Source organism: Homarus americanus, unplaced genomic scaffold, assembly GCF_018991925.1.
Source record: "Homarus americanus isolate GMGI-L3 unplaced genomic scaffold, GMGI_Hamer_2.0 scaffold44693, whole genome shotgun sequence".
NCBI lineage: Eukaryota > Metazoa > Arthropoda > Malacostraca > Decapoda > Nephropidae > Homarus > Homarus americanus.
This window is the reverse complement of record NW_024717541.1, coordinates 43,493-68,712: the sequence shown is the minus strand read 5'-3', so window position 1 is coordinate 68,712 and position 25,220 is coordinate 43,493. Positions and strand designations below refer to the sequence as shown.

Here is a 25,220-nt window from a genome sequence, read left to right as displayed (position 1 = left end):
ATATTATGGCGAGGCAAGATGGTATCGGGGGCAGTGACGAACCTCGGCGAATACGGGATGGCTAAGCCTCTCTCTCTCTCTCTCTCTCTCTCTCTCTCCACTGTTGCAGTCACCCACCCACCCGTGTCCCCTCCCCCCCCCCTAAGCCCTATGATGGATTAGGATCGTCTCTCTCCCACCCCTTCCACAAATCCACAGCCGCTCTTAAACCATCCACTTTTGCTCCACAAGTCTCTCCTCCACATACCCACACTCTCCACCACTGCCCCACCACCGTGCCAGTGATTGGGTTGGTGTGCACTGTGAATGCTTCAGCTGACAGATAGATACATATACACATGGTTGTTCCTTCATTCATATGTGCTAACAGGTACAAACACATACACAAGTGCCTTCATATTCATGTACTCATATATGTAGTTATTTCTTTATACAGACACAAGCATCAGGAACATTGTCTAAAAAGAGCATTTTAGTTCTTGTCATGTAGAATATACGACATTATTTAGTGGTAGTAGTAGTAGTTTGTGTAAGTAATGGTCGTATGTGTGTGTGTGTGTGTGTTGGCGCTATGTGTGTCTCTGTGTGTGGTAGTGGTGGTAGAGTTTGGTGATTGTGGCACTGTGTGTGGTGGCAGTGTGTGGCAGTAGCTGGGAAGATGTAGTACGGAGGGTCTTAGTACGGAGGGTGAGGAATGGTGTGTGGCGGTGGGCGGGAGGGGGCACCTGCATACAAACATGATCGGATGGTGGGTGGCGGGACGGGTGTTGGGTGGCTTGGGACGGGTGTTGGGTGGCGGGACGGGTGTTGGGTGGCTTGGGACGGGTGTTGGGTGGCTTGGAATAGGTTTGAGTGGCTTGGGGTGGGTGTTGGGTGGCTGAGAGCAAGGGGAAGAAAGAGGAGGTCTTACCGTACACTCCTCGCCACACCACAGGAATTTAGATGTGGTAGTGAGAGCGGTGGTGGTGGTAGGGATGGTGGTAATGGTGGTAGTAGGAGTGATGGTGGTGGTTCTGGTAGCAGGGGTGTTGCTTCCATTTCTTCTTCTTCGTCTTCTCCCTAAATCGATCATCCATCACTGAATTTAAAACGATACAACGCTTGTTAATAATGACTGCGAGTACTCCCCCCCCCCATTTACCCCTTACCCTTATAATCAGCCCCTCCCCCTCCCTCCCCACTCCCTCCTTCCCCTTTATCTCTTTAATCCTTCCATCTCAGCTTCACTACAGAACCGCTTCCATATCTCACCTTACCCTCCCTCCTCACCCTCCCTCCTCCCCACCCTCCTCCTTCCCCCTCCCTCCTCCCTCACCCCTCCTCCCTCACCTCCCTCCTCCTCCTCCCTCACCCTCCTCCCTCCTCCCTCCCTCCCTCCCTCACTCCTCCTCCTCCTCCTCCTCCTCCTCCTCCCTCCTCCCTCCCTCCTCTCCCTCAATTCTCCCTCCCTCCCTCCCTCCCTCCTCCTTCCCTCCTCCCTCCCTCCCTCCTCCCTCACCCTCCCTCCCTCCTCACCTCCTTCCTCTCGAATTCTCGCCCTTCTCCTTCCTCTTCCTCACCTCCTCTTCCCTCCCTCCTCAATTCTCCTTCCTCCCTCCCTCCCTCCTCTCACTCCCTCCCTCCCTCCTCACCCATATCGTTCCCCGGGATAAGAAAAAGGACGCAGGTGTCAATAAATTAATCAAGCTGCGGTTAATGATGAATGTGGGGCCTGTTTGGTGATAGTCGAGATTACGGGCCATGATAGTGCCATCCCACACCCTTTAGGAGAGGTCGACGAGCCCTCTATCTACCTGGGTGATTATCGCCCCTATCGCCTCAATTGGAGTTAGCGCTCATTTACTCACCCGATGTAACACTACCATTAAAAACTTATCGGGTTTATTTATGGATCTTTTAATGTTTTATTTGGTCCGCTCTCACCTGGTTTATGTTTTGGGTTTTTATGAGTATTTGTATTTTTTTTCTAGTCTGAGGTTGGTTTAAGTTAGGCCCATGGAGGCGACGTCTTGATAATATTAGAGCAGTGATAGGCTGCTTATGACCAGTCTCTCTCTCTCTCTCTCGTATTAGCTAGAATTTTTTAAGCTTAGGAGAGGTGGTTGAGTGGGTTCGTGATTGTTATTTTTTTAAGCTGGAATATTAAGCTTTGAGAAAGTTTAATTCTATGTATTTTATTTGAACTGAGAGAGAGAGAGACTTCAATGCTGAACAGATAGTGAGCTCCTGTTTCCTCTCTTCTCTCCCTCACTACTCCCTCACTACTCCCTCACTACTCCCTCACTGCTCTCCTTACTCTACTCACGCCACTAAAACTAGCGTCATCATCATCATCATCATCATCATCATCATCATCATCATCATCAACAACCACCATTGACTACACCATCGACCATCGTCACCTACCAACCACAATCGACTACCAACAACACCACTCACCATCACCAGCACAACCACTATTAACCAGGAACACCACCAACCACCATCAACCACCATAAACCACCATCAATCACCAACCATCAACCACCAACCACCATCAACCACCATCCAACCACCATCAACCACCAACCACCATCAACCACCATCCAATATTACATTTTGTTTTTGTATTTTGAATTTATTTATTTTATGACGAAACACTATTACCTCACCTCTGACGTCCAGGGTGAGGGGAAGAGTAGAGAGGGGAGGCGGGGAGGAGAGGGGAGAAAGGCGGAGGAGGAGGGAAAGGGGAGCCACCATGAGATTTTAATTTCTTTAGTTACTTTATGTCCTTAACCCGTTCTGTGATATTACCCCAGCCTGGCTTGGTACGGGTGGTGGCTAGGAGGTGGTGGCTAGGAGGGGTGGTGGCTAGGAGGGGTGGTGGCTAGAGAGGTGGTGGCTAGGAGAGGGTGTGCTAGAGAGAGGTGAGAGGGGCTAGGAGAGGAGGGTGGTGGCTAGGAGGGTGGTGGCTTAGAGAGGTGTTAGAGGAGGGGTGATGGCTTGGAGAGGTGGCTAGAGAGGGTGGTGGCTAGGGAGAGGTGGTGGCTAGAGAGGTGGTGGCTAGAGAGGTGGTGGCTAGAGGTGTTGGCTTGGAGAGGTGGCTAGAGAGGGTGGTGCTAGAGAGGTGGTGGCTAGGAGAGGTGGTGGCTAGGAGAGGTGACTAGGAGAGGTGGTGGCTAGGAGAGGCGGTGGCTAGAGAGGTGGTGGCTAGAGAGTGGTGGCTAGAGGGTGTTGGCTTGGAGAGGTGGTGGCTAGGAGAGGTAATGGCTAGGAGGGGTGGTGGCTAGGAGAGGGTAGTGGCTAGGAGAGGGTGGTGGCTAGGAGAGGGTGGTGGCTAGGAGAGGTGGTGGCTAGGAGAGGCGGTGGCTAGGAGGGGTGGTGGCTAGGGAGGGTGGTGGCTAGGAGGGGTGGTGGCTAGAGAAGGTAGTGGCTAGGAGAGGTGGTGGCTAGGAGGATAGTGGCAAAGAGAGGTCGTTGCTATGATGATGATGGCTAGGAGGACACACACACACACACACACACACACACACACACACACGGTATACACGAGTAGGTATACATATGCACACAGTGTCTCCAAAAAGCCGAAGAGATAACAAAGATGTAGACTGAATTATCATCATCATCATCATCATCATCATCATCATCATCATCATATTATTATTATTATTATTATTATTATTATCCTTGTTTTTATTTAAGATAGAACTGGTGTGGGTTTGGCCATGGTTTGGATAGGACCTTGGGCGTGGGTGAAGGCATGGGCTTATTTACAGGTATCAGTATGGATGTAGGCCTATTTATGGGCGTGGTTATGGGCGTAGGCGTATTGTAGGCGTGAATATAGTCATAGGCCTAGTTACGGGCGTGGATGTGGTGATGGAGCTGATCTGGTATTATGATTAGTCTATTAAATTATGGTTCAAAATATGTGGTGACCGGAGAGTGACCGTGTGGTGACCGGAGAGTGACCGTGTGGTGACCGAAGAGTGACCGTGGATGACCGGAGAGTAACCGTGTGGTGACCGAGAGTGACCGTGGTGACCGGAGAGTGACCGTGTGGTGACCGGAGAGTGACCGTGTGGTGACCGGAGAGTGACCGTGTGGTGACCGGAGAGTGACCGTGTGGTGACCGGAGAGTGACCGTGTGGTGACCGTGCTTGGTGGGTGGGTGTCAGCTGTGATCGGATACGTGAGGGTAAGCTGTCTGCCACCCGGAAACATACAGCAGTTGGATGTGTATTAACCTACGACGCCTTCTTCACCACCACCACCCGGATGACACTGGCCGCTCTTCTTCTGTTTTATGACCGCGACAAGAATGCTGTAGTGGACGACCAACCCATCATAGGGCCTCACTGCTCCACCCTCGCCTCCTGCAGCGCCTGACGTCCCAGAGAGGATTAGAAACATCAACAAAAAAAAGGAGAAAAGGGCGATGGGAAAAAGCAGCTACGGCATCAAGTAGTAGCATTCCTGAGGTGTGGAGGCTGAGGTCTTTTGGAGGGAAAGGCTATCTTGAGGCTTCTGGGGGCTGCCCTCAGGTTTCAGGGTGTGAGGTTGAGGTTAATTTTGTGGTGTTGGGGAGAGTGTGAGAGTTGGGTGGATGGGGATGTGAGAGGGGGAGTGTGAGAGGTGGATGGAGGGGGAGTGTGAGAGGTGGGTGTAGGGGAAGTGTGAGAGGTGGGTGGAGGGGAAGTGTGAGAGGTGGGTGGAGGGGGAGTGTGAGAGGTGGGTGGAGGGGGAGAGTGAGAGGTGGGTGGAGGGTGTGTGGTCCGTAATGATGATGGATAACATTACACCGTGGATCATAATAACACGGTGGTAGTGTCGCACCTTCTAATAGATGGTGTGTGAGGCGGTGCACCCGGGGTAGTGGTGTGCCTGCCTGTTGCTGCTTGTGTGGGGGAGCTTGACGTTCAGGCTACAAGAGTGCTGATGCTTCTGGTGCTGATGCTTCTGGTGCTGCTGTTGGTACCGTTGCTTCTGTTAACCTCTCTGTTATGTGTGGTGCTGCCTTTGATACTTTTATTTTTGTTACTGTTAGTACGTATTCCGTTGCTGCTAACAGTTAATGGAAGGTGTACTGTACAGCTACCGGTGCCGCCTATGTTGGTGATGTCTGCCTCCTCAGGTAATGATGCCCAGGACACTAATGAAGGTTAATTTAGTGTGTGTAATGAGAGTTAGTTGCCCCCGACACACACCTGAGGCACCTCCCCCACCCCCACCACACACCTCCCCGGCACCTCCCCACCACCACACACCTCCCCGGCACCTCCCCACCACACACCTCCCCGGCACCTCCCCACCACCACACACCTCCCCGGCACCTCCCCACACACCTCGAAATTTTAATGGATGACTTATATTTGTTCATAAGTAAGATGCCAAATACTTACACACTTACAAGATGATGACGAAGAGTTATGACAAGTGATTTAAGTAAGGAATGATCTGGGAACTTACATACTTACATACACACAAGGATTATAAAGACAAGTTTAAAAAGTAATTTAAGTAAGTGATAAACTGAGAAATTGTGTAGGATACTTACTTACTTACTTACTTACGGAGACAAGTGATGGATGAATGAGCGGTGGGCACTTCACACATACCTCGACGCCATTTGTCTTAGTAATCAGTAAAAAAAAATATCAATTTGTCTTGTGAGCTGAAAATGGCGACCCCTAGGCGAGGTGGTGGATGAGACAGGTGTTGGACGGCGAGGGAAACCACACCTCTGTCCCACCTCACCTGTCCTACTTCACCTCTGTCCTACCTGGCTGGCGTGAAGGACAGAACACACTTGTCAGTATCCTCACCTGAGCTACACACTCACCTTCAGTTACACTCCAGATGGCGTGACTGGCTGATAGAAAATAGAATGTTCGACTGGTGTTAAGTTACAGTCATTCTTACGAACCAGTCAGTATATCATCTGACTTATTGTTGGTGTTGTTGTTGTTCTCCAGTCAGCTGGCTTTGCAATAATGTTGATGTTTGTTATCAGTGATTATATCAAGATCGGGATGGATCGGCTCGTGTCGGGTTATCTCGTGTCATGTCGGTGCATCTTGTGTCATGTCGGGTTTTGTCGGTTCGGGTGGTGTCGTAGCATGAATGAGTCGAAGGCGGGCAGTGAGTTGGTAGGTAGAGAGGGGGAGAGTCGGTACACTGATATAGCAATAGTTTTAAGATTTATCGCGACGCTGTGACAGTTTTAGTGTAAATAATGACGCATATTGTGGACTGCCGGTGCCATAAAGCGGTGCCCGCGTCACATTGGAGGGGTGAAGGTGGTGGGGGAGGGAGAAGCAAGCAATGGAGAGGAAATTTGGACTATACAAAGCAACGACCTCCGTGAAATTCGAAAAAATGACATTAAAATAAAAAACACCATTAAAATCAACAAGAACACCATTAAAAATAGCAAAAACACCATTAAAATCAACAAAAACATAATTTAAAACAACAAAACAACATTAAAAACAACAAAACACCATTGAAACAACAAGAACACCATTAAAAACAACTAAACACCTTTAACAACAAAAAATCTTCTCCCAAAATACAAGAAAAATTTACAACAACAGGATCGAACACTACAAGAGAGGATGAGAAGGGGGGGGATGAAGGATGATTAGAAGAACAAGGAAGAAGCGAGAAGGAAGAATGATAGGGAGGAGAGGAAGGGAGAGAAGAGCTGAGGCAGCCTGCTTAGGATGGAGGTGACCCAGGCCATCACTACAGGTTAATGAGACGAATAATGAAGGACAGGCTACTGGAGTCCTACCTGGCCCACCCCTGTATCTGCCGGGAGGAGGTGGAAGAGGAGGACAAGGACGAGGTAGAAGAAGAGGAGGAATAGGTAGAAGAAGAAGAGGAAGAGGTAGAAGAACAGAAGGAATAGGTAAAAGAAGAAGAAAGTGTTGGGGGGGGGGCATCTAAGGAGAGGTGTTAGGGGCATGGGTTGAGGGATGTTAGAGGCGTGGGTAGAGTAGTGAAGGGGCGTGGGTCGAGCGGTGTAAGAACGCCTGTCGAGGAGTGAAGGAGCATGGGCTGAGGGGTGAAGGGGCGTGGGCTGAGGGGTAAAGGGGCGTGGGTCGAAGGGTGTAAGAGCAGTGGTCTTTTAAGGGAGTTAGGATATGGGTAGGGCACCTGTCAGGCGGGCGGGTGGGGTCCGTCGTGAAGTATTAATGAGACAGATAATGAGAGACGAGTCTACTGTGTGAAGGCCTCCTGCCCCTCCAAACCACCATCACCACCTGCCCCTCCTCCCGTCTCCTCTTCCACCTGCCCCTCCTCCCGTCTCCTTTTCCACCTGGCCCTTCTCCCGTCTCCCCTTCCACCGCCAGTACAGTGAGAGTACAGTCAAGGCTACCCGACGTGCTGAAGCTGTCGGAGGAACTGGAAAGTCCCTGATATCTCTCCTCTCATAATTTTGCTTCCCTTTCCTTACTACACATTTGTTTCGTAGGTAAATTTCAGTACATTCGTCGACGTTGCCTGGTTGGAACACACACACACACACACACACACACACACACACACACACACACACACACACAGAGAGAGAGAGAGAGAGAGAGAAGAGAGAGAGAGAGCGTGTGTGTCGTGCTGTTAGTGGGTAACTTCCACTACACCTAAACACACTGCGCCCCGCCTTGTGTTACCGATGTGGCGGGCGATAGTAGTGGAAGCTTCACAAACTTAGTCCGGCAGAGAAACAAAAATTAGACCCGTTTGTGATGTTCGTTGGATAAGGCTAGGGTAGTGGTGGGAGGTGGTGGTAGTAGTTGTAGTGGCGGTGATGGTAGTAGTTGTAGTAGTAGTAGTGGCGTTGGTGGTAGTAGTGGTGGGTTGTGGTTCGTGGGTGGTGATGGTGGTAGTGGTGGGAGGTGATGGTGGTAGGTTTGGGAAGTAGTGGTGGGTGATGGTTCGTGGGAGGTGATGGTAGTGATAATGGTGGACTGGAGGTAATGGTAGTTATGAGTAGTAACTAATGGGCGATGATGGTATTGGTAATGGTGATGAAACATGAAGTAAGAGAAGGAAGGAAGGAAAGAAGGAAGGAAATGAGATGAAGAGAGAAATCATTCCTCTTACTACATCACTATTGACCCTTCTTGTCTCTTCTCCACTGTACCCCGTCCCGTCTCCCGCTCCGTCTCTTACCCCGTCACCCGCCCCGTCTCTTGCCCCATCAAACCAAAGGACCGTCGTGGTGGTGCAGGTCCTGGGCAGGCTTGTGTGTGGTGGGCCGTATCACAGGTCATCATCACTAAGTAACTTGACCTTCCTCGACCTGCCAGTAAGAAAGACCGCCTCCTTCCTATGAGTACCTGCTGCCAACCCTTCAGATCCCTGTGGTGGTGGTGACGTGTACTCTAGTGGTGGTGACCTGTACTCTAGTGGTGGTGACGTGGGCTCTAGTGGTGATGACGTGGGCTCTAGTGGTGATGACGTTGGCTCTAGTGGTGGTGACGTGGGCTCTAGTGGTGGTGACCTGTACTCTAGTGGTGGTGACGTACTCTAGTGGTGGGGACGTGTACTCTGGTGAAAGTCTGCAATGTGGTGTTGTAGAGACATAAGAAGGTTTTAAAAATGAAGAAGATTTGTTCATGAATAAAGTGAAGAAATAGAATATGGCAGTAAAGGGCAGTGTGGGGGTCATCGACGGGGCAGTGTGGGGGTCATCGACGAGGCAGTGTGGGGGTCGTCGACGGGGCAGTGTGGGGGCATATGTGTCTCTGGTCCGGTAGATCCCTCTCGTGATAGGCAAATATGTGGTGAAGGAGGACCTCACACAACGCCACTGTCTGATGGTAGAGGTGATACACTCTCTCTCTCTCTCTCTCTCTCTCTCTCTCTCTCTCTCTCTCTCGTATCTGTGTTGTCCCGTGGCACTTATCGCCATCAACTCCCTGGCACTCTACACCAGATTGCCGGGGGGGATGGGGGGAGACCACGGGGTTCACCGCTCTGGCCGTAATAACGTAGATTAACTGCGTAACTGCATAAATTTGAGCGTATAATTTCAGTGGCGTTGGCGTCTGTATGGCGCTTTAATGGTAATGGATCGGGAGTCATGCCTCTCGCGGGTTATGGCGCATCGTCGTCTGCCTATGTTGTGTCTTTATCTCTTCCACATGACGCCATTAAACTATGTGATGGTGAGGGAGAGTAGGAGACGATGGTGAGAGACAAGGAGGTGATGGTGAGGGAGGGCGAGGAGAGAAGGTGATGATGGTAGGAGAAGGGAGGGGGGGAAGAGGAGATGGTGGTGAGGGAGGGGAAGAGGAGGGGAAAAGGAGGAGATGAGGCGCGAGGGAGGGCTGTGAGAGGAAGAGGAGGAGGTAGTGGCCGGGGACACACACACACACACACACACACACACACACCGTAATTTAACTTTGGGAGTGTAATTGGCACCGTTTGTGTTATCAGCCAGAGACCAAGGCGAGGGAGGGGACACAGGGACGCAAAGGAGACGAATAAAAGGGAGAGAGAGAAAGAGGAAGAATAGGGGGTGTTTACGAAGGGAACGAGGGAAGAAAATGTTCAGGGAGTGAAGCAGGGAGGATAGGGTGTTTGAAGGAAGGGAGACAGAATAGGTAATGTTTACGAAGGGAGATAGTATGTTCAAGATTGATGAATTAGATAAAGAGGGAAGAAAAGAGAAGACGAGAGAGAAAGAGAAGAAGAGAGAGAAAAAGAGAGAGAAAGTCCCTTGTGTGTATTGCGGTGACCCCTAGACACCTTCATCATTACCGCCATTTCTCTATTTGTCAAACGATGGGGGAACTGTGATGGCGAGTGAACGAGGGGGCGAAACGAGAGGGGGTGGAGGGAACGAGGGGAGAGGTAGTTAGAGGGATAACAAGCACAGTAACAAGAAGGGTGATCATTAGGGGGGAGGGAGTCAAGGGCCCGTAGGAGGAGGATAAGGAGAGGGAGGAACGACAAGGAGAATCAGCGGGGGTGAAGGGGGAGGAAGGGAGGGGACAGACACACCAGAGGGAGATTAGTGAGGGGAGAAGGCTGTTACCAGGGGGTACACGCACATGCTTGCACGCACACACACACATACACACACATACACACACACACACACACACACACAACGTAAGAGAAAAGGCTACCTAGACGCTCCGAGAATCCACCTGTACAATGTTCACGTCTTAAAAAAACTCACTTCGGGGAAAAAAAATATAACCTTGGGATCACTGAGAATATCCCAGCCGTGTCATTCACCGTGGCCTGGGTGTCTTGCCACTACCGGACACACACACACACGCACACGCACACACACGCACCTAAACCCGAATATCACCGTGACGTCGGCCGGGAAAAGGACGGGAATGCAATTAGGTTTAGCAGTTCTAAAAGTTTGAGCAATTAGTTAAATGAGTTGCAATGAAGTTAAGAGCGTAATTGTGAGATGACCGAGAGACAGGTTGCCTGACGTGAAGGAACAGCAGGGAGGGAGGGAGGGTATCGGCCGTGCCAACACCACAGTACACCCATGACCACAGTATACCAGTGGCCACAATAAACCCATGGCCACAGTATACCAGTGGCCACAATAAACCCATGGCCACAGCACACTCATACTTCCAGTACTACCGTAGTCCCCCCCCAAGTTCCACCATTCAGTTATTAATAAAAAACCCATGACCCTATGCTTGGATGTGGGTTGGGGGGGGGAGGGGGGTGGAAGAAGCAAGCATGTTGGGAAGAGTGGCAGGTGAGGGGAGAGTGACAGGTGAGGGGAGTGGTAAGGGAGGTTAGGTAAGGGAGAGTGACAGGTGAGGAGAGGTGTGGTGAGGGAGGAGAGAGGAGAGTGGAGGAGGTGAGGGAGAATGACAGGTGAGGGATGGTGAGGGGGAGAATGACAAGGGAGGGCAGGTGAAGGGGGTGGTAAGGTAGGGGAGGGGAGAGTGACAAGGGGGGGAAGGTATGATGAGGTAAGGTCAGGGAGAAGAAGAAGAAGAAAGAGGAGGAGGAGCTAGAAGGAAGGAAGAGAGGGGGAGGAGGAGGAGGAGGCTGTAATACCAAGGAAAATGGGTACCACAAGAAAAAAGGAGGAGGAAGAGAAGAAAGTACCATGAGAGGGAAGAGGAGGAGGCTAAGAAGAAGAAGAAAGAAGAGGAAGGAGGAGAAGAAGGTACCACGAAGAGGGAAGGAGAGAGGGAGAGGGAGAGAGGGAGGGGAGAGGGAGAATCAGCGGAGCGTTGCTAATGACGGCGATCAAGTGTTTAAGTAAAGAAACTCGTGATGGACTTCAGCGGAGCGTTGCTAATGACGGCGATCAAGTGTTTAAGTAAAGAAACTCGTGATGGACTTCAGCAGCCCTCCCTCCCTCCCTCCCTCCCTCCCTCCCTCCTTCTTCCTCGTTTATCTTTATCTTTACTCCCTCTACCACCTCTTTTATCCTCTCTACTCCTACTTCTGTTTTGTTATCTAGGTTCTTAGTTCACTTATTTTTGCGTAATTAAGTGGTGGGAAAGAGGGAGGTGTGTATCTCTCTCTCTCTCTCTCTCTCTCTCTCTCTATATATATATATATATATATATATATATATATATATATATATATATATATATCTCTCTCTCGTTCTTAATTTTTTTCTCCTAACAGGATATAACAAAACCCTTGACCCAAGCCTTGATAAAGTCTCAAGCCACATTGACGGCCATCTTTAAAGCCATACCTCCAAACGAACACCTCAAGAACGTCTCCCTCACCCGGAGTTTACGAGAGAAAAAAATAAATAAATAAAAATAACCTGGTGTTTTGAGACTCTGAATTCATATATAAGAGTCGAGAGTTCCGCCCCATCCATCTTCCTCCCTCCTTCTTCCCTCCTTCTTCCCTCCTTCTTCCCTCCGCCTTCCCTCTGTCTGCCTGTACCTCCTCAATTATTATTACATTTTCCTCTGTTTTATCAAGGGTTTTATTTTCCTTCTTTTCGTACTCCAAGTCTGGGGTTTTCTCCGGTATAATCATGTTTTTTTTTTTTTCCTATCCTCTAGCAGTTCATGTGCTCGGGATTTTTGCTTCTAACGTGATGGGAAAATTCACCGCCTGCTTATTTTGCTCTCACGACTCAGCGAGGAGAAGTTGTCTGTCGTATAGTGAGGATAAGTTGTCGTATAGTGGGGTAAAGTTGTTGTCCGGTGAGGTAAAGTTGTCGTACAGTGGGGTAAAGTTGTTGTCCGGTGAGGTAAAGTTGTCGTACAGTGGGGTAAAGTGAGGTGTTGTCGTACAGTCGTAAAGTGGGGTAAAGTTGTCGTCCGGTGAGGTAAAGTGTCGTACAGTGAGGTAAAGTTGTCGTACAGTGAGGTAAAGTTGTCGTACAGTGGGGTAAAGCTGTGATAAGGAAGGAGGGAAAAGTGAGAGGAAAGGAGGGAGGTAGGAATGATAAGGAAGGGGGAGTGATAGGGAAGAAACGAGGGAGGGGGATAAGGAAGAAAGGAAGGAGGGGTGATAAGGAAAGAGGGAGGAGTGATAGAGAAGGAAGGAGGAGTGATAAGGAAGGAATGAGGAGTGATAAAGGAAGGAGGAGAGTGTGAAATTGGCGGCGGTGTATCACAAAACCTCTAAAATATACTCAGGCTAAGTATTTTCTTCTTCTTCGCCTTCGTCTTTTCCCTCTGGTGTACACGGGTCGGTATCGCTGCAACAAGACCTCCGTTACATATACATAATTGATATGGCCAATAGAACTCTTCCTCATGAGGCGATTCGTTGTTTTGCTTGTCTGAATATTTAATGGTCGTTTGGGCATGACAGCGTATCATAAAGGTGCCATCTTTTTTTTTTTTTACTTTTATTATTACTCGTTTGGTAATATCCGCCGGGGCTTTTGTTTAGAGTCTTGGTTACGAGAAGGAGCAGCAGCAGCAGCCGGGCGTCTTCCTAACAAGAGACTAAGCCTCGGATATACCCGCTTAAAAATCCCTCATATTATTTTATATTTACGTGAGAGGAGATCAAAGGTGAGGCCGAATCTTGGTGCGTCTTGTCAGGGGGTTTGTGGAGCAGCTGGGGGTCCCGACCGTCCACCAGGCCACCGCTCCCTCACCTCACTGACTTCACAACAGCACACACACACACACACACACACACACACACACACACACACACACACACACACACACACACACATAAATTAAAGATATTGGTATTATAAGCATTAGGTGGAGATGTGTAAGTAATGATGTAAGAGAGAGAGAGGAGGGAGGGGGTGTGGTTGTAGAGAGGGGGTTGGGTGGGTGGGTGGAAGAGAGGGAGGATGGAGGGTTGTGGTGGAGGCGGGAAGGAGTAGGGAGGGATCTGGGGGATGGAGGAGTTGTTTTGGTTGGGAATGGGTAAGAGAGGGGAGAAACGGAAGGTTTTTCCATCTTTTGAATTTTCCTTCTCCGTCCTGTGTCTCTAGCTCTTCTCCGTCTCCTCTCCCTACTCTTTTTCTTCTACCTCATCCTCCTCCTCTTCTCCTCACCTCCTCCCCCTCCTCTTCCGCTTTCTTCCTCATCTCCCCACAGTTCCCGCTTTACGACAGTTCCACACTATAATTACAATTTAGTTTGATTCACTAACCTCAATTTGGGGTGAATTAGGTTTTGATTCAACGTGGCTGCTTCCGTGTGTAGAACTGATCAAAGCTGAACCATGCGCCCACAATCCCGAACGTGGCCTGCTAATTTCTGCCTTCCACGATTTGTCAGTGTGGCTGTGTGGGTTTTTTTATCCGATTTTGTCATATTGGCTCTCTCTCTCTCTCTCTCTCTCTCTCTCTCTCTCTCTCTCTCTCTCTCTCTCTCTCTCTCTCTCTCTCTCTCTCTCTCTCTCTCTCTCCAGGTGTGGGGTGAGGTCACTGGCGAGCGAGTCTTCCTTCGTGCGTTGTATTGCCCAATGTTTATATTTATGTGACCTGAGCCCTGTCACGCCACCAGAGAGCTCTGTGTGTGCCCTCCTCCTCCACCTCCTCGTCTTCTCCACAAGATATACTCCATTCACTCCAAGTTACCTACACGATATCTTCTTAGGGACGTGTTTGTCTTCCCCACAACATCCTAAGACTCCTGTTATCTCTCTTATCAGGGGTAATATCCTTGGTTGAAACGATTTACACTTTGTTATTGCCTGTATACCTGTATTGTAATTATGTAGGTGTTGAATTAGTGGAAACTTGCGTGACAATTTTATTGAATAAGTCTCTAGTTTATACACACGTTCAGGAACCTCTTGAATATTTCCCTCTACCCACCACTGCCAGACGTTCCTTCCCCGCCTCCAGACTATGACTCCCCGCATTCTTATCTTATCTCTTAATACTTACCTGTCTGTCTCTTGCTCTGATTAAGTTATATTTATGTTCGCGTAATATTCCCTTAGCAAGTTCAGTGAGAAACTTGTAACTTATTCTTTCTTCAGTATTTTGTAAAGTTGAAGTATCATGTTTGTGTCTGAAGCGGCTAAAGATGGCATCGCTCAGGCTGTGTTATCGTACACATTGTTGGGTGTGATATTCTTGTTCGCTGTGTATTGTTCAGAGGACTGTTGGGTTATAGAATGGTTCATCTTTTTCTTAATAAATCCAAAATGCGTTGATAGTGTAGTTTGGGTCTGACAGTCAGCTGGTCATGTCATCATCGAGGTCACGGCAATTGGTAGAGGGGTCACACCGCCTCGCTGCTTGTGGTCTTGTTGCCAGGTATCACGTTACCAGGAGGAGTCCAAGTGTAGCCTTTTGTTCTCCTCTGCTCCTTCACACGTGGTACTGTCGTCCTTCTGTCAACCTCCTACCTTACCAACCCATCCATATGTATGTTATTAATACGTGGAATGGTATCTGTGTAAACTGTGCTTTCGTCAAATTTGAATTTAAGCTTTTATACACCTATACTTATCTGGCATCATTGGAAGCACTTTAAGGAAGAAGAATTGAATATCTTACCAATTTTATTTTGGACTACACACCCTAATCCGCTGCTGGAGAAATTTTGGATTGAGAGTTACCTTCCTGGATGTTTTCCTTGTGCCTGGTCAGACATTTATTGTATTTTAATTCTTCCATGGACCCATTTAAAAGCCGATGATTCCTTAAAATATCACATCTATAAATTCTTCCACAAATCCGTTTGTACAAAAATTAGCTTTTGCTGACGGGCCCGTGAAGGGTTAAATCCATTAGCATATTAACGACTGAATCACAAATCCTTGCCTGTGAAGGAAGGCTCATCTCTGTACTGATTACCATGCTATATCAATTAAAACTGTCAATTTGAAATTCATGTATATGTGAAGTGATTACTTGCGTGCGTGAACGTGTGTTAAGCATGAAATGTGAGAGTCACGCTGGACAGTGTAATGCACCTCATTTACCGTGTAGTGCCAGCAGCCAGGCGTGAGAAACTATCAATTGTTGTCTCGTTATTGTCGTAATATATACACAGTTCCTTTGTTTCACATTTTCTTGTGTTTCTTTGTCGCAACGTAATATTTGTGTGGTCTGTGGCTCTTTATAACCTTTGGTGACTAAAATAACACGTCGAGAAATGAAGTTTTAATATATCATTGAAATAAGGCATCACTTATGTGGTAGTGTTTGCTATTTTACACCAAACCGTAATAGTATTATATTATTCTTCCTTATGTTACCATCATACACCCAGCATTACTGTATTAGGTGTTGCCGACAGTTATATGTTGTTGACGTCATAATGGTGATGTTTAATACAGCTGTATTTTATACAGAGTTCTATCTCTCATAATTTTTTATCTTTGTTGTACTAGTGTATTACTGACCTTGTTACGTGCTTAAAGACCTTCGTTGTTGAAGCGTAAGTAATGACATTATAACAACTATTTTCCTTGTGATAATATCATACTGGTATTGTTTTCTCCAGTAATTTAATGATGTTTATTTCCGTGTCTGGTATTTTCCTTGTGGTGACATTATTATAATGGTGTTGTGTTTCCTCTGCAGTGTGCCAACCTGGGAAGTTCAAGGACAGTGTGGGGGCGGACAAGTGCCGTGCCTGCCCGGAGCACAGCGCGGCGCCCCATGCTGGAGCCTCTGAGTGTAGATGTGACACTGGGTACTACCGCGCCCCGAAGGACCGTCGCGGCATGCCCTGTACCCGTGAGTGTCTCGTCATGCACTTATCTCTCTTGTGCAGTATATTTTTCCTGTTATATTTGCCTTGTTAAGATACCTAAGGAAATTACCTAGTGATAATAATAGAGAACAGCTATTTGTGCCGGTAGTATTAACAAGGAAGTTTGTTACAGTTAACGAGACCCGTTGAAATTTGGGGTAAAATTGCAGATTAAAGCAATCAAAAAATCTGATAAAAAATTTGTTACCTAACATAACATAATGTAATATAAGAAAATTATCACAAGAAAAATAGTTATATCGATTGAGTGTAGTGAGTTTCCGGAATTCAGTGGTTTCTGTTTAATGCAATATTACAAAATTTGGTTTTGGAAGTTCTGTTTTCAAAGTTTGAAAATTTGCTGGAAGACTAAAATCTGAATTTTAAACTTCACGCCACCAAATTTCAGTATATCTCAGTAAATTACAATTCTCCTCTCAGGGTAAAATATACCTTTTCGATAAAGTAAAGTAATACACTAAAGTAAAATGATTGCTATATCTTACAACCATAATAAAAAACTAAAAACGTCCTCCCATATAAAAGTTCCATTTTCTTTTATCGTGACAGAGAAAACGGACGTAAATAAACAGTTAAATGAATGAGATTAAACACAGGTATTAAATGACATTGAATGAGTTTAAAGGTGTTACTGTAGTATTAAAGAGACCAACCGAGTATCACTTTAATTAAATTGCTGATCATAACAATAATAATAATAATAATATAGGTCATTTGTGAAGGAAACGTCATAGAAGAAGTGTCTTAGAATTGAACTATTGATTGTAAAGATAAAATTCTCGAGATTCGGTTGGTGGCAATAATGATAATAATAGTAATAGTAATAATAATAATGGTAATAGTAATAGTTATTATTATTATTATTATTATTATTATTATTATTATTATTATTTACAGAATAATTATCATGTGAATTCAGAACAGAGTTATATTAAAGAAATTAACCATAGAAATTTTAATAACCAAAAATTGACATAAAGGAGTTTGAGTCAATTTTTACCAAATGAATTTTACGTTATAGATTATTAGTAATTTTTTAAAGAATAAATGGATATTAGGATTATTCTGAACCCTAGCCTAGTTTATTGGTCTGGTTAGGTTAGGATATTTTAGGTAGGTAAGGTTAGGATTGATTACCGGTAGGTTATATTAGATTAGGTTTGGTTCGGTTATGTTAGGTTAGATTAAATTAGGATAAGTTAGGTGTGGTCACAGTAAATTTAGAATTGGTTAAGTTAGGTTAGGTAAGAATATATTTGGATAAGTTAAGATTTGGTTAGGTTGTGTTAGGTTCCACTCCTATTTCACAAGTGATGTGTTTCTAATCCATTATATCCATTTTTAGACAAAGAAAAAACACTGTTGTCTGCACCTGCACATTTATTAACCAGACAACGTACATAATTTATGGATACGCCTTTATTATATTTGTAAACTTTGGTCAATGGTCTTATTATTTCTTGATTTTTTATCAGACCGAAGGAAAGTTGTTACAGTTTATGAGACCCATTGAAATTTGGTTGTGGAAATACTGTACATTTTATTCTTTTTTGGGGGGTTTTCAAAATGTGAAAATTTGCTGGAAAACTAAAATCTCAATTTTGAACTTCAAGCCACCAAATTTCAGTTGATCTCAGTAAATTACAATTCTCCTTCTCAGAGATTTGATGAGCAATAAAGGGATAGAGTCACACAGAGTGGTACATTAAATTTAAACTGTAGTACACTCTGTAATATATATTTATAAGATTAAGTTTGTCGCTGTTGAAGTGAGGTTAACTAATATTATTTCAACAGGTCCTCCAGGCAAGCCTAAGAACATCACAGTGCACTTTTCGGACCAGTCTACTGTGACACTTGTGTGGGAGCCTCCCATACATGATGGGGGCCGCACCGACACCCTCTACCGAGTTATCTGTGATGCCTGTGGTAGTCATGTCTCGTACAACCCCCCACAGGTGGCAGATGTAAGTAAGAGTGTGAATTATTTTAATAAGCTCAAATGATTGTGTCATTCATCACCTTAAAAACAAGAAATTGTTTGAAACTTTGGCTGAAATTGAAGGTCAGTACAGTATACACTACAGAGACATCAGTTAAAGCTCCTTATCCAATGTCATGGAAAAATAAGCTTCTCGGGATAGCAGTGTACCACATACTGTAGACCTAACTGGTTTCTCTTGTAGATACAAATAGCTTGAGTTTTATACCATGGTTTTTGGACACTAGAATTGGATATATGTGACTGGTGTTTCATTTCAGGAGAGCTTCAACGCTACCCAGGTAACGATCAGTGGCCTGAACCCAGTTACAACATACAGGTTTCAGGTGTTTGCTGAGAATGGAGTGTCAGATCAAGCCCGTGATCCTCAATATGTTGATATCACAGTCACTACAGAGGCATCAGGTAAGTTTTAATAAGACAGTATTTATATTACTGAATTTTAGGTGATTATCAAAAGAAACTTAAAGCATAAAATAATAGATTAGTAGTAATTTTAGGGGATTAGGCCTTTGTAATTGTGTTAATCTATATTTTTTACAGTGAAATACATTACAGTAATCAATCAATGTACAGTACAGCACAAGAGAGACCTGTAGGTTGCATGATATAACCTGTAAACAGTAATAGTAAGAGTACCATTGTGGAATAATATGTTATAATCACAGCTTTACTGTGGAACACTCTCCTTGTAAATATTCCTTAGATGGTAGTTGGACAGTTTGTGTTTGTTTATAAGTGTAGTATGTGTGATGTGTATCACCTCTAGTAACACAACCCTCTCCTTCTCCCTTACCAAGGTGGCTTTATGGTGGTTGGCTCCGAACCTGAGGGTGGGTGAACCTTCTTGTAGTTGACTTTTGTCGTCCTTCCACTCCTTCCTCTAGTTACATCTCTTTGGAATATTTTTTACTATACTATTATCTCTCTTTTTCATCTTGAGTCCTAAAAAGTATTTTATCCTGTCTAGAGACTTCATTTATTATCTGTACTGTACTTCTGAATACAGTAGTTAAATTATAATTTGGTACTGTAATCTCCTTTGTAGTTTTATAAAGAGATAAGTAATTATTGGAAGCATCTCACAATAATGTAAAAATTTTATGTTTTATTGAATGAACCTTAGTGTAGTTTTAAAGTTAGTATGTCTGAATCTATGGGTTATCACTTTTATGTTATTATTGTTGTGGTATGTTTGCTTATACATTTCACATTTTTAATAGATTTTGATGAAGGGAACTTAGTTATACCTTTACTAAATTTCAATATATTTTGAATACCTTCATTGTATATAATAAGAAAATGGTTCCTTACTAGATTATCATACAGGGTACTTTAAAGTAAACAGTGTATTGTTTTAGAAACAATTACAGTATAACATAAGGAAGAAATTAATAATTTTCTTGAATTTGCAGTGCCATCCATGGTGAGCAATGTCCATGTTACAAGTGTTAAGAGCACTGAGATCTCCCTGGCATGGGAAGCTCCAAGTGATCCATTCTCAGATATTGAAATGTATGAGGTAAGGAATATAAACAGACTTCCTAGGGTGCTATAAACAAATCAAAATGTAAATGCAAACCAAAATTTAATTAATATTTTGTGTAGTTATGAAAAGTCATATGTAAACCCATATGGTTATGGTGTAGTTCAGCGATTTTCAACCAATGTACCGATGTGCCGCGAAGCATCCGTAGGTGTGCCGCAGGAGTTTAAATAGCATTTGGATAGCATTTAAAAAAAATAGCATTTGGATACATTTTGACATTACTGGTACTTTTATGGAGCGCATTAAACTCCTTTTTTTTCAATGATGCAATAAATAAACAAATGTGTTGTTCATTAAAAGCCCAAATGGCAGTTTTAAATTCTCTCCTTAATTCCGTAGTGTAGATCCGCCGATCAAATCTATCCTTAAATACTGATGGTGTGCCTTGACCATTTTAGTGCCTGGCTCACTGTGCCGTGAGATGAAAAAGGTTGAAAATCACTGGTGTAGTTAGATTTAAAACCCATAAGAGAATCATTGTACACTTTTTTACAAAATTAGTAGAGGAAAATAGCAACCTTTTAAATTCTTTATCTAATATACAGTAGTACAATAGAGTGACCTTAATATACTAGTTTATTATAGGCAATGTACTCTGTGCTGCATAATCTTAAGAGTACATGAAGTGCTGTATCACATTTGGTGTATGCAATAAAAATTTACGTTATTAAACACATGAGTAAAAGTTTGAATGTCGTGAATGTCTTATGTACAGTACTTTGTAAAAGATAGTTTATTTTGTATGTTTATCATCATGACCAAGCTATAACATGTCATTTCTGCAGGTACGCTATTATGTTCGAGGACTGCAGAACAACTCCTCCAGTATCTTAACTAAAAAGGAAGAGTCTTCTCTGGTGGCTCTACGTCAAAGAACAGACTATGGTTTCCAGGTCCGTGCCAAGACTACCCATGGATGGGGAGAATACTCGTCCCCTGTGTATAAGAAGACTGGACAGCTCTTGGGGACTCGTAAGAATTTGTTGTTTTCAGATATTGAAATTATTATTTGTTGGTTTTTAGTTTTATAAAAAATAACTCAACCTGAGTGAAATAATTATCACTTGTTTTCATTCTACCTGTTGATACTTCTGGTATTCAATCTAATGAAGACCATTTTTTAATACAGTAATGTACTAGTGTGTTAAGTGAAGCCGTGATCATGCTGTTTGTTACTTCTGCTTATTAATATTTTTTATGGTAAATTATATAAATATTTGAATATTTTTCAGCTTATGTTGGAGATGAGGACAATACACAAGTTCGCATTATTGTTGGAGCAACAGTGGGAGCGTTTGTAGTGATTGCAGTCATTGTTATTATGACACTGCTCTTCTTGAGAAGGTGGGGACTCTATTAGTGTACAGTAAATTATTAGAAAAAACTATTGATTTTTCTGTCAGTTATGAGAAATGAACTAGCCTACAGCATAATACAGTATATTAAAAATTTCAACCAAACTAAACTTTAAGATTGATAGCCACAGACAAAACATTAAAGACTGGAAACTTCCATTAGAGAAAGATGTGTAAGGAATTAAGATTTATGGATTGTACCCCAGTGGCATATTAGTGCACTTTAAAATACACATATGAAATGTAATGAATATATTAATTTCACTTCAGGGCATGTGGTTAACACTTAATTGGAACCTCTAACTTTCTGCTCATTAGTTTCATTTCAGACAGTTTTTGAACTTGTAATCAAGTTATTTATAGAACAGTACAGTATAATCTTAATCTGTCATTTCTGGTAGTACAGTAGTATACTATTTTGAAACTTGTAACTAATTTATCCTATGCTCTGTCTTTATCATTTACTTTAGTATATTTCAGTATTGTTCTCAGGAACATCTGAGCTAATTAACTTTTCTTGATATTTGTGTTATATCTTGAAGCATGAACATTATTTTCATTATATACTGACTTACAGTGCTACTCACTCCTCATGTCTGTGTTCAAAGGTTAAAAAAGGGTTAATCTTTTTATGTTTTACTGTAGATATTTGTAAGCACTCAACCAATATCTTTTAATTTTATATAGTATATTTGTTTTCCCAAACAAGTTTTTCCGAGTCATCTAATTTGGTTCCCTAGCATGTGACGGTGGTGGGTTAACTTTTTAAACTAAACTTGAAATGTTTCTGTGTTTCAGCAGAGGCACAGATGAATGCAACAAGAAGCAGCCATCAGACTGCGACACATTAGAATATCGCAATGGCGAAGGTAAGGAGATTTTTTTCAGTTGTGAATATTTTTAGGTAATGAGAATGATCTATGATTATTTTCCTTTTTTTTTTCAGTTCGAGCACATTTTTTTTTTTATTCCAATCCGTAGACTATGATAAGGAAAGAAGGTTTAAATATTTATTATTTACTTAGATAAACTCACAACTGCAGGGTTTGATTTTGTTGTACATTCTTATATCAACTTCAGAAAAGTATTTTTTTCTTTTCTTTTCTTTCCAAGTACATCTGTTCTAGAAATCAAAAGTAAACTTACCTAACAGATACCACCAACTTGTGTCATCCTGCGTTACACCCTGCCTGCTTTAGAACTGGGCATCTCACCCCGTGGACCCTAAACACATCTCCTGTGTACAGTACGTGTAGCACCCACCAGGCTCCTGCTCCCCCCTGTGCTGAGCATTCAGACCCATGCGCTTATTCGCATGTCAGAAGCTACACCCTACCATTACTCTTAATTGTACAGTATGATTGGAGGACTTGCCTCGTGTATTGCAGGAGCCCCACATCTTGCCTACACCTCTCCTTGCATCATTATCAAGCTAATACAAATTGCCTGACACTTTCATAGCCTGAATTACAACTCCTGCACACTCATATACCACGACACCCTTTTGTCCCTGCATAAAAAGTTGATGAAAAGCTCAATTTGTAATCCCACTCTTCCTTTGTAGCTGAACAGAGGAACAGTTTATTTTATAACTGTATCCCTGTATTTTGAGTAGACATTGACAGTATGCAATTTTCCCCAGAGTTTGTGCTCTAGATTTGGGTTTTGATGACTCTTTTTGCCTCCCAGTATATGAGGAGAAAGATGTGCTTTGAATGCATTTGAAACCTAATTGTAATTTTAAGAGCAAGATTTTGTTTTCATAACTGAATATTTGAAACAAAATGATAAAAGTCCAAGGTTTCAAAGGCAAAGATCCTATTTGTGAATATCCTTGGCTGTGGAGAATTAAATTCTGACTGCCCCACTTTCCCTCCCTCCTGCAATCACCCTCCCAGGACTGATTGTCACCTTCAGTAAGTGTAAGTCTTATGCCTGGCCCTTCTGTGCATACCAGTAGCCTCCTGCATCATGCCTCCTGTAGGGAGTCCTGCTTTAATTGTCTTCTAGTTCTGGCTGTACTTGAAGCCCATTATTTTATCAACTCCTGGCTGAAAATCTGCTATTTTCATTCTTGGCTTTGTATTAATGAAGCTAAAGCTTTGTGCAAAAAATCCATTTGCATTTGTTATTGTTTTATTTCAATTTTGCATCTCTTTGCAGATTCATTCTGTGCATTATTTTCCTGAACTTACTTCCTTATGCCTTAATGTTGCAGTATGTGCTTAGTGTATGAGTAGCTTTAATGTATATGGTAGGGGATATACTGTATGTAGCGTTTAACATTTGGTTTTAGAAATTTAGTTTGTAAATAACACACAGATTATCTAATGACCTGCACTTGAAAATCAAGTTAGGTGAAATTGTATCATATAACCTAACATTTACTGACAAGCTGCTATAAAAGCAAGTGATACTATGATCATAGTGATCCATAGATGCTTTAGCAAGCAAAATATCTTTCACTTTCTCCTTTCTAATAATTCCTTATAGATACCTCCAAACTGCAATATTAGAATGCAGTCCTTTAAAGTACTTTCATGAAGAGCCAGAACCCCGACCCCATGAGGCATGTGTGTATAGATCACTCAGGCACCCGTTTAGTGTAAGTCCACCCGGTTGTGTGTCGTCGTTGCGGACATGATCCTCCCTAGTTGGTAATTTGTGTTTAACTCCCGTATTTTTACCCATCTATTACAGTGCACGGTGTTTTGGAAAACCCACCTATAGTCCAAACCCACACCACCGGAAGTAGTAAGTATTAGTTCCCTGACGTCCTACTAACCTGTGGCCAAAAGGAGAGATTAATTGAAACAAATATAACTAAATTTTGTAACAACATTGAAAGCATAGAAACTTAGTGTTATTCAGAATTGTCTTTTGTTATTTTTTGAATGCTTACCTTATGATTGGTATTTTATGAAAATTATTTTGCAATATTTTATTTATTTTTTTTACTTCTCTCCCAAAGCCTGTTCCCTGTTATTGAGTATGCCCTGTGTTGCACCTCCCATACCCTACACCCATCACCCTGTACATCCTTACACCTTACTACTAGTAGGAGTAGACCAAGATAACCTCGTATTCACTACAATTTTTGCGCTTTGCTCTACTAATGCCTATTAATAACATTTTTGCTTTCCCTCAAGGGTATTTATAACCCTCTCATTAAGTGCATTCTTAATGCTTTTGAAACTTTCAGCATAAAAGAAAACATAGCCATTATACAATATATATCCCACAATAAGGCTAAGTGCTAACTCATATACATTTAATGTGTATAGTTACTGTGGAACATGGTAAAGGGTGACAGCCTCTTGTTTTAAAGTGGCATGCCCCATGTGTCTCACTGCTCCAGTGACATATGAGACGGGTTGATCGTGTGGTGGCAGTTTACTTCAGTACGATATTTTTGGTTTAAGTCTCTTTCTTAGTTGTATCAATATTTTTGTTGAGATTTTTCATTTTAAGTTTTTATGATTTTATTATTTCATATTTTCTAGAGTATTTAAAAGTATTTGTATAGTAATTTTTATGAGTCAGGACAGACCACTATTATACCATATTTCTGTAACTCATATATTAATAATTCCAGTCAAAGTACTGTACGTACAATATTCTACTGATTTTTATTGTAGTTTGATCATATCACATTTATTGAACACTTCCAAGTCATATAGTGTGGATGTGTGTATTTGACCCTTTGTTATTAATACCCGTCTCTCACTTACAGTGACAACACCTCTCTTTACGCAAGTAGGACACCACCGAACTTATATAGATCCTCACACATATGAAGACCCTAACCAAGCTATCAGGGAATTTGCAAGAGAGATTGATGCCTCATATATAACTATTGAGGCTATTATTGGTGGTGGAGAGTTTGGGGATGTGTGTAAAGGTAAACTTCAACTACCCAGTCGACCAGAAATGACAGTTGCAATCAAGACTCTTAAGGTAAGAAATATTTCAAGCTCAAAAATTAATTTATGATTCGCTTATCCATATAAATCTTTAGTTTCAGCAAAATGGATTGTTGTCATTAATATTGTATGACCGTTAGGGTTTAGTGGTTAAGAAATTAGTCATGGTTTCCAAGATTCTTTGGTTAAAATCCAGTCTACATGTATATCATTTGA

At 43.3% G+C, this 25,220-nt stretch overlaps 1 protein-coding gene across 9 annotated transcripts in view; it reads left to right on the top strand.

Annotated features, from left to right (window-relative positions):
• Positions 1 to 25,220, top strand: part of LOC121858914 (ephrin type-A receptor 4-A-like) — a 49,279-nt gene that overhangs the window by 10,999 nt on the left and 13,060 nt on the right. The window contains exons 4-14 of one of the 9 annotated variants that reach the window (XM_042355568.1): positions 15,983 to 16,138; positions 17,973 to 18,142; positions 18,438 to 18,582; positions 18,978 to 19,010; positions 19,593 to 19,699; positions 20,512 to 20,698; positions 20,959 to 21,070; positions 21,883 to 21,950; positions 22,235 to 22,327; positions 23,782 to 23,835; positions 24,815 to 25,038. In XM_042355568.1, the coding sequence (XP_042211502.1) occupies positions 15,983 to 16,138; positions 17,973 to 18,142; positions 18,438 to 18,582; positions 18,978 to 19,010; positions 19,593 to 19,699; positions 20,512 to 20,698; positions 20,959 to 21,070; positions 21,883 to 21,950; positions 22,235 to 22,327; positions 23,782 to 23,835; positions 24,815 to 25,038 (1,349 nt within the window). Of the gene's footprint in view, positions 1 to 15,982; positions 16,139 to 17,972; positions 18,143 to 18,437; positions 18,583 to 18,977; positions 19,011 to 19,592; positions 19,700 to 20,511; positions 20,699 to 20,958; positions 21,071 to 21,879; positions 21,951 to 22,234; positions 22,328 to 22,979; positions 23,004 to 23,781; positions 23,836 to 24,814; positions 25,039 to 25,220 lie in introns of all 9 variants that reach the window. The other 8 variants (XM_042355569.1, XM_042355572.1, XM_042355571.1 and 5 more) reach the window with 8 other exon arrangements.